General features: G+C 48.7%; 1 protein-coding gene across 2 annotated transcripts; it reads left to right on the forward strand.

The window, feature by feature from the left end:
- The first annotated feature begins 1,880 nt into the window (after positions 1–1,880).
- Positions 1,881–8,264, forward strand: zgc:66455 (uncharacterized protein LOC393502 homolog). 2 transcript variants are annotated; one of them, XM_035403212.1, is made up of 10 exons: positions 1,881–2,101; positions 2,252–2,285; positions 2,870–3,588; positions 3,640–4,141; positions 4,542–4,601; positions 5,458–5,558; positions 5,646–5,707; positions 6,105–6,271; positions 6,727–6,876; positions 7,340–8,264. In XM_035403212.1, the coding sequence occupies exons 1-10, from the start codon at positions 2,018–2,020 to the stop codon at positions 7,753–7,755; spliced, it is 2,295 nt and encodes a 764-aa protein (XP_035259103.1). In that variant the 5' UTR covers positions 1,881–2,017; the 3' UTR covers positions 7,756–8,264. The 2 variants fall into 2 exon arrangements, with proteins under 2 accessions (XP_035259103.1, XP_035259102.1); XM_035403211.1 differs by having other exon boundaries at positions 2,870–4,141.
- Positions 8,265–8,491: the final 227 nt, after the last annotated feature.

Genomic DNA, 8,491 nt, shown 5'->3' on the forward strand with positions numbered 1-8,491 from the left:
TAATTCCTCCATGTCTTGAGAGCTGAGTTATGTACGTTTTTCTTTTTTTCTTTTTGGTTCCACCTAAGCACCATTTTAGTAGTGCTGCATTGTGGGTAATGTCCACACAAGAGCAGGGCCCTCTGGTGTTTTTTTTAAAAAAATTTTATTTTGTGGCGACCTTCTTTTTGTGGGTGTTTAATGTTTCATGTGTGTTCGTGCACTATTAGTTCTTGCACCTTTAGAGTGAAATTCCTGAAGGGATCAAACTACCATCCCATGGTGATCTTGAATTATCGATGTCAAGCTGGTATTTCTGTTTTACGTAAAGTAAGGGGGGGGGGGGGTGGTTCTCGAATTTTGCAAAAAGCTCTGCAGTAGCTGGTCAGTGGCAGGCCAGCTGAAATACTGAAATGTCCTGGGCATTAAATCTTTTCTACACTACCCTTTGCCCCCCAAAATGGCTGCCAGTTTGTGAGGTCCCTTTTGACTATGCATGTCATCCGTCAATTGCAACCAAATCCTTAAATCTTAGGTTTTAAACCCCTTAACCACAGAACTCCAGTGCAAATGGAACGGCTGTTCCCAGTCTCATAGAATAGGAGTAGTGGTTCCACACTCTGTGCAGTTCTGTGGTGTAGAGGTTTAAGCTTGAGGTTTAACAATCTAGCTAATTTAGTTTTAAATGCCCGTACGTGTCTGAATACTCACTGCATTTGCGATGGCTGCTCTAAACCTTCTCAGGCTTGGCATTGCTGTAAAGCTGGATGGTTGGATTGTCAATAAAATATGTCTTATTGTTTCTGTATTCACTTGATTACTTGATGTCCCTTCTGTGTAAACGCATTGTCTGTGCGGTTGTGTTAACCTGAGCAAAATCAGTAGCAAATAAGCGGTCCACTTCTTAGTTTGAGTTTCAAATATTCTGGCTCATAAAGGACTTAAGGTAGAAAAGCACATTACATAAGGTTGTAAATATGGTATGCTGGTGTAGTGTGTTGGTAGCATATTAGTATCATCCCAGTGATAATTGTTTTTAACCGCAGAACAAGAGTGCAGTTCAATTTATAAAGATAAAGTGTGAAATAATCACTTGCATACACAATGTAATCATCAAATCTGGGCACTAGCCCTGTGTATCACTGGACCCCATGCAAGTGTGAACGACTAATAATTCATCCAATGGTACAATTTGGCGCAAGTCAAGGCGATGTCTTTGCCATTGACAATATGATGATAGCATCATTCCTCTCAATGAAAAATGTGTATTTATCCCTTTAAACGGTATCCCAAAAAAATGTGGATGCATTTACAGGATCTGCTTTCTCATCTGAGAAATGAAAACTCATGCTTTTATTGCACTGGGCCATATATGTGAATTATTTTCCCCAAAATTGCAAATGAACTGAGAGCTTCTGTAAGGAAAATGCAACGCAAACCAGCCAGAAGCTTACAAATGTCTTCCAGCTATGTTTGTGCTGCCATTCAAGTACTTAGGAATGACCATTACTAGCATACTATAACCCTGCAGCCTGAAATCTCCACATTTGACTTCTAGAATGAATGTCTAATTGGATGGAATTGACAGACTTGAATGCCCATTGTGACTGGGTCTGCAGAGGCATCTTAAACATCTTTCCTGTGGAAATGGCAGTTACACACAAGCTCTTTGTGACCTGCTGTAGCACGTGTTCATAGTAATAAGGTGTTGCGGTTGAAAACGATTATGTTTGAATTACTGCTGTACCGCGCCGTAGGCTCTTGTAACACATAGGCTTCTTCGGGCATTGTGTGTTCTTTAGTTGTCTTTTGTCGACACCCGGTGGACAGTGACGGTAATGCAAGTAAAAAGAATATAGAAGTTTGCCTGCTCGTGATGATTAGCCAATCACGTCAATGTTGCGAGGCGTTTCACCTGTCTTTAATTGAGTTTATGAGCGAAGAGAAGCTTCTGCTTGCAGAGTTGAACTATACGGATTATAGTTTGGAGTTTTCTGTAGCTGACGACTAAATAATATAATAATATTCAATTAAAAAAATGTCACAAAAAGATTTCCTGTTCGCCATTGTATCTACGTTTGTAATATTAAGCAGTATATTCACAGCCAATTCTGAAATACCGGTAAGTAGCCCAATTTCCAAATAATGCAATGAAGTTTATGAAAAAGAAGCATACGTTCAGTATCCACGGTGCTTTTCATTTCTTGCATGTCGTTATTTGCCAAACAGTAGATATTACCTACTTAATTGCGTTTGTTTTTACGCGCACCAGGTAAAAGCAATGGATGCCGAAACCAATTCGCCAGGTAAGAATGCCATCCAGTGCCTAAAATGTTGTCGCTGCTGTTTTCAGATTTGGAGCCTTCTATACTAATACTGCTGTTGAGAAGGGATGCTAAATGGAATTATTCCGCGGGGCCCTTGGCTTGGGTATAGGCTACTGTTTGTCTTGTTTAGAAGTACTTATCCGAATGATAGAATGATTTGCTGGTTGTATGGCTAATAAATCGATCTGATTTGTTTGTTTGTTGGGAAACTTAGTGAAAATCCCCTTTCCAAAAAGGAGAATAAATAAATCTGATAGATAACGTGTTCGTCACTTATACAGGACGCCAATAATTGGGTTTTAATGAACTGAATTAACGTACCAAATTGAAGCCAGGGCTCCACAGTGCTCCGTCTTTCGTGAAAACTGATGTGCTAACAGGAAACATAATTTAGGAGTACATCTACTGACTGGGATGCACTAGTGTGCTCCTAAGTTATTTTCAGCTTTGGGGCACACGTGCTCCTTGGAAAACAGTGGTGGCGTTTTTCAGTGCAGCGCCGATCTCTTCTCCTGCTCATCTTCATCCGTATCTCCTTTATATTTTTTGCGCACACCCCTCAGCGCGCGCTCCGGAGAAAAAAGTGAGCTCCCGCTATTTCGGTCTGCGGAGCTGTCACCAGGTGCTTCGCGGGGAGAGCGGCGAATTCTTCTCCCCGGACTTCCTGTGCTCCAACCCGCCGCTGTGGTGCAACTGGACCATCGCGGCGCCGCCGGGGAGACGCATTCGCCTGCACCTGGACGACTACACGCCGGCCGACTCGTGCCACCTGAAGCGGGGCGAGATCCACCTGGACGAGTCGCCGGGCTCCGGCAGGCACCGCACCCTGCGGCAGTGCTGGCGGAGCGCCGTGTACACGTCCGACTCCAGCACGCTGCACGTGGTGCTTCTCATCAACGGCAGCCAGGAGCCCGCCTACCGCGGCTTCCGCGCCCGGTACCAAGCGTTCGGGCTGCCCCACGACGCGCCTCCGCCCCCTCCGCCCTCATCCTCCCCCTCCCCCTCCCCCACGCGGGCAAATAACATGAACTGGGGTGTGGAAATGGAGGAAACGGTGTTTACGGTAGGCGAAGAGGAGGAGAAACCGGCGACGGAGCAGCCGCAGATGGACGATGATCCAGCTCTTCGCAATTCAGCGGACCCTACATCGCTGAAGGGAGGTAGCGTTTCCAAATCCCCTTCGCCAGAGCAGCCCTTGAGAAGCACGTCGGCGGAACGAGCCAGCTCAGACGCTCCCCCCCCCCAGTCCGGAGAGTCTGACCCACGGGCGGGGGAGGCCGAGGACTCGGGGCTCACAAAGGAGGGGGCCAGCCAGCCCAAACGGGACTCTGAGGACTCGGGGCTGACGAAGGAGGGGGCCACCCAGCCCAAACGGGACTCTGAGGACTCGGGGCTGACGAAGGAGGGGGCCACCCAGCCCAAACGGGACTCTGAGGACTCTTCTGACGACGTTTCGGACGGTCCCTCAAAGGGCGAGCCGTCGAGAGACGCGCTGGCCGACGCCGAAGGGGAGGAGGACCTCGGATCCGTTGACCCGCCCGTCACGCCGCCCCCTCCCCGAGTCGCCGGCTCGCCGACCGAAATCTCGAGCTCCGCCCCGTCCTCAGAACTCTGGGAGGAGGAGCCGGATTACGACGCTTCCGAGACGGGGTCCCGGAGCACGAGGAAGCTGAGAGAGGACTGGGACGAGGACACGGGCCCGGGACGTCCCGCCGTCACAGGCGACAGCGACCCCCCCTCGGGCACCGTCGAAAGGCAGGGGACCGAAATCTCCAGGCGAGGGGGTTCGGTCAAACCTTCGGGGACCCCTCCAGCGCCGGAGGACAGTCTGAGAGGTAATAAATCCACTTCACATAAAACCTGAAAGAGTAGATGAGACCAAGACTGGCAAGCTTTCAAAAAGAACCGTCTTAGAATCTTATTGAGTAAAGACTTGGATGGCCCACATTTATGGTGACAGTTAACCGATAAAATTACTGTTGCTGTAACAACGAGTTCAGAGTTGGTTGAGTAGATCTGTCATGTTGTTAAACTCTGGACTCAAAATCTGACATGTGTTGACCCTGAGACTTCAGTGGAGCTGTCAGGATATGATCTGTAACTCGGTAGTTCACACTGAACAGAACGTCTTTTCTGCTGAAAAAAAAAAAATTATTTAGTTGAACTGAGGGAGAATTCCCTTCTGCCTCACTGTGGGTGGAGCCGTGAGTGAGTGAGTCGTTTCTCCTTGCACAGAGAGCGCCGACTCAGCCCGATACCTCAGGAACACCAGCACGCTGGCGTCTTTACCCGGAGGTGAGGGCGAGAGCTTTCTCTTCTCACAGGTCTTTCCATCTTCTTAATCGGGGCTGCCCAGCCCTATTCTTAGAGATCTGCCATCCTGTAGGTTTTCACTCCAACTTTAACAAAGCACACCTCATTTGACAGCTAGAGCAGGGCTGCCCAACCCTGTCCCTGGGGATCTACCTTCCTGTAGGTTTTCACTGCAACCCTGACAAAGCACACCTCATTCAAGTGAAAACCTTCAGGAAGGTAGGTCTCCTACAACAGGGTTGGGCAGCAGCCCTGTTCTTAAACACGATGAAGATGACGGTGCACTGGAGGATCTTTTTCATGGGTACAGCATCTTCATTTGGAGCCAGAAGCACCTCCTGAAATGAGAATTTTAAAGATTTCTCAGATTAATAAAAAAATAAGAACATTTTTTAGTCCCTTAAATGTCACAGCCAGAAGCTGAGGACTTGAGTATGTCATAAACCCACATCCAAGGCTTTTGAGTGCTTTATGGAGGATGACATCAGAGTATTTTACAGCCGAGTACAACTGCCCCCCAGGGACACTTAAAATTCTGAAAATCAGAATTCCCTTATTAATCAGGAGAAATTACACCTGACCTGTTTGCAGATGGTGAATTATAGATGTGTCACAATGAATGCATTTCTGTAGTTTTTCAGTTGGTTGTGGCAGTTAAGTTCAAAACAGTGCATGTTCCAGCTTTCAGTCCCTTTGCCCTTCAGGGGCTGAATGCACGTTGTTTAATTAATATCCACTTAAATCACATATTTTGTATAAAATCTGGAGGAGTATTTGTGGAATTTTGATATTTTTTTTGCCCTGTTGGTGAGAGACTTATTCTGAATTTACCTGGCAGATAATTTGTTTGAAGTGTCGGTGGAAGTCCGTTTGGCTCTGGAGGGAAACGAGAACTGGGACCACCTGGTGCGTCTGGTCATGTCGTCCGTGCAGACCATGGTGAGGCGCTGCTCCTGCCGCGTTCGGGCCTGAGATCGGCGGCTGCCCCGTCGTCACTGATTTTGTCCTTTGCGTTTGTGTTTGCAGATCCAGGACGAGCTGAGAGCTCACGTGGTGCCTAAGAGCATATCCTCCAAACGAATTAAGAGGTGTCCGTCTGCTACAGAACTGGAGCAATTGATTGAACCGAAGGGTTTCTATACTGGCTAGAGCTGTGTTGTGAAACAAACAGCAGCGCACTTAACACACATGATTGTTTAGAGTTGCAAAAATGTTTATTTTATATAATAATAATAATAATATCTCAGGGGAATGTGTTGAGTTTAATGCGCCATTGGCTCACATCAACAAAATGGCCCCCCACAAGACCCAACATTTAAACATTTTTCTTGTCAGTCCCTGAGTTTAATTTCTCATGAAAATCAGTTTTGATTTTTGTCGGTAGATGGGATGGTAGCAGGAACATAGTGTGTTAAAGGAGGGTACCGTGTTAAAAACAGAAGAATACCATGTTAAAATGAGTGAACGGCCGCTGTGTGTTTGCAGGTTGAGTGGGGGGGTTCTGTACATCTTCTGGCTGCAGTTCGGGGACGGCCTGGAGAGCCTGCAGGTGCACAGGTTCCTGCTCATGGCGCTGCCACGGCTGCAGACGCGCGCGGTGAACACCAGGGGGCGCAAGGACCCCGCCTCCATCACTTTGGTCTCCTCCGAAGGTGAACCCGTCACTTCCCTCAACTTTCTCTCCCTCTCTCATTCCCTCCATATCTCACTCTCCCTGTTTTTCTTTCTCTCTTCCTCTCTCCTTTTCTCCCTCTATCCCCCTCTTTGTCTCTTTCACATTCTCTCTCTTCCTCTCTCCCTGTCTCACTCCCTCTCTCTCCCCCCTCTGTCTCCCTCTCTCACTCCCTCTCTCTTTCTCTCTCCCCACCCCCATCTCTCTCTCTTCCTCTCTCCCTGTCTCACTCCCTCTCTCTCCCCCCTCTGTCTCTCTCTCTCTTTCTCTCTCTCCCACTCTCCTATCTCTCTCTCTCTCTCGCTCTCTCTCTCTCTCTATCTGTACATCACCCTTCCTCTGAGTCTGACGGGAAGAAAAGAGCACAAGGCTCCTCCCCCTTAACCCTAACCCCCTCCCTCCTGCTCTCTGGCCCCGCCCACCCGCCCGCCTCAGACGTCAACGAGTGCGGGACGCAGGTGGTGCTGTGCGACGTCAACGCGGAGTGCATCAACCGCTTCGGCTCCTACGCCTGCCGGTGCCACCCGGGGTTCGAGGACAGGTCCCGGCTGGGCTCGGGGGGTACGGCCTGCGTGGCCCCCGCAGGTACGGGCCGTCTCCGAGATCCTCAGGGATGTGATTTCGTTTTAATTACACATTTTTTTACGCCTGATTAATTAGTTTTCCAGACGCTAGCCGTCTCAGCCAGAGCTAGAGAATGTGGGTATGCTGTGAAGTGCTCAGGAATTAAGAGCGTTTGTAGTCTTGACAGCTGATGGCAGGAGATACAGCTGTAACAATAAAGCTAAATGCTAGTGGTTCCCTTTTTAAGAAACCTGTAGGGTCTAAAAATGAGTGTTTTCTGATTAACTGACATAAGAACGTAAGAAAACGATGCTCACCTAGGCTTGTGATTCACCTGCACATTACAGTGTCCAGCACTTCGTCAAGCCTGAACATTAAGAGGTTTTGTGCCTCTACTGATTGGAGGTGGGGGGGGGGGGGCTACAAAAAATTCACATATGCTGTTTGTGGTTCTAAAGCCCTCCCTCTTTCCTGGTTGTCATAGGAACAGGCCCCTCCCAGTCGCAGCCCCCCTCCTCCTCCTCCCCCGGGCTTCTGAACTGCCTGTACGGCCTCTGCTTCCTGCTCGGCTTCTTCGTCGTCCTGCTGCTGTGCATTGTGGGTGCGCAGTACCGCCGCCACCACCGGGGGGCGTTCATGGTGCCCTGCCACGGTCACGAAAACGGCGGCAGCAGCAGCAGCGGCGGCGGCGGCGGAGGCGGAGACGGCGACGGGGGGGCCGCTCGCAACGGCTCCCGGCTGCCCCCGCCCCCCCCGCCGGTGAGGAGGCCGCGGGACGGGTGGAGCGACCCCAAGGACAAGTGCCCCTCCACGGACCTGCCCCTGCTGAAGTTCGCCCCCCTCGCACCCAACGGGGACGGGACCCAGCACCAGGAGCAGGAGGAGGGGGATAAACTATAGCCTGCCTGCGGTCTCCGTGCAACAGCAGTGGGGGTACTGGGGTCTGGAACAGACTGTCTGGCGACCACAACTCAGACTTATTCCTTTCTTGTGTTCTCTCTCTGTTTTTCTTCCCTTCCTCTGTGCAGAGTTTATATTGGTCCGATCCCTTGGCTTCTCTCCGTGTTTGATTTGGATGTTACTGTGAAATCAGTTTTTTTTCTCTTCCCTTTTTTATTCTTTCTTTCTTTGAAAGTGAAACCATGACTATGGTCAATATTCATATTTGAATGATGAATTATAATTCACAGGAGATTTACTGCAGCTAAAGAGCAGCTGATGACAATGCCAATGCATTTTGTACAGTTGCCCAGAATTTAGCTGTTTAGTAGCCCTGTGGGCCTGGTCTGGTTGTTGGTTGCTTTATTAAATCCCCCCACTAGGGGCAGTGTTGACTGCACAAATGTACTGATGAATTCACCTGCTGGGGAATAATTCTCATAACAAATAAATGCAAGTATGAAGCAGTATTGTTACTTGTCTTGACTTTATTCATGAACTTCTTAGTTATTTTTTTTTAAGTAACAGTATTTCCATCCTCTGTGCCTAGTTTTTGTCCACAATTATCGCTGGGAGCTGAAAGTCTTTCTCTCCCTTTTTTTCCTTTCTCTTCTCTCTCTATTAGAAAGATGGAGAGAGAACCAAATCCAGAATAAACTCAACCTCACAGAACTTTTTTTTTTTTTTCCACAGAGAG

The sequence above is a fragment of the Anguilla anguilla genome, chromosome 2, assembly GCF_013347855.1.
Source record: "Anguilla anguilla isolate fAngAng1 chromosome 2, fAngAng1.pri, whole genome shotgun sequence".
In the NCBI taxonomy this organism is placed as follows: Eukaryota; Metazoa; Chordata; class Actinopteri; order Anguilliformes; family Anguillidae; genus Anguilla; species Anguilla anguilla.

Excerpts from the sequence above, each read along its gene's own strand:
- zgc:66455 (XM_035403211.1), top strand. The coding sequence starts at position 2,018 with ATGTCACAAAAAGATTTCCTGTTCGCCATTGTATCTACGTTTGTAATA. Across the intron at positions 2,286-2,869 it reads TGCCGAAACCAATTCGCCAG|CGCGCGCTCCGGAGAAAAAA; the intron begins GTAAGAATGCCA and ends CACACCCCTCAG. Across the intron at positions 4,602-5,457 it reads GCTGGCGTCTTTACCCGGAG|ATAATTTGTTTGAAGTGTCG; the intron begins GTGAGGGCGAGA and ends TTTACCTGGCAG.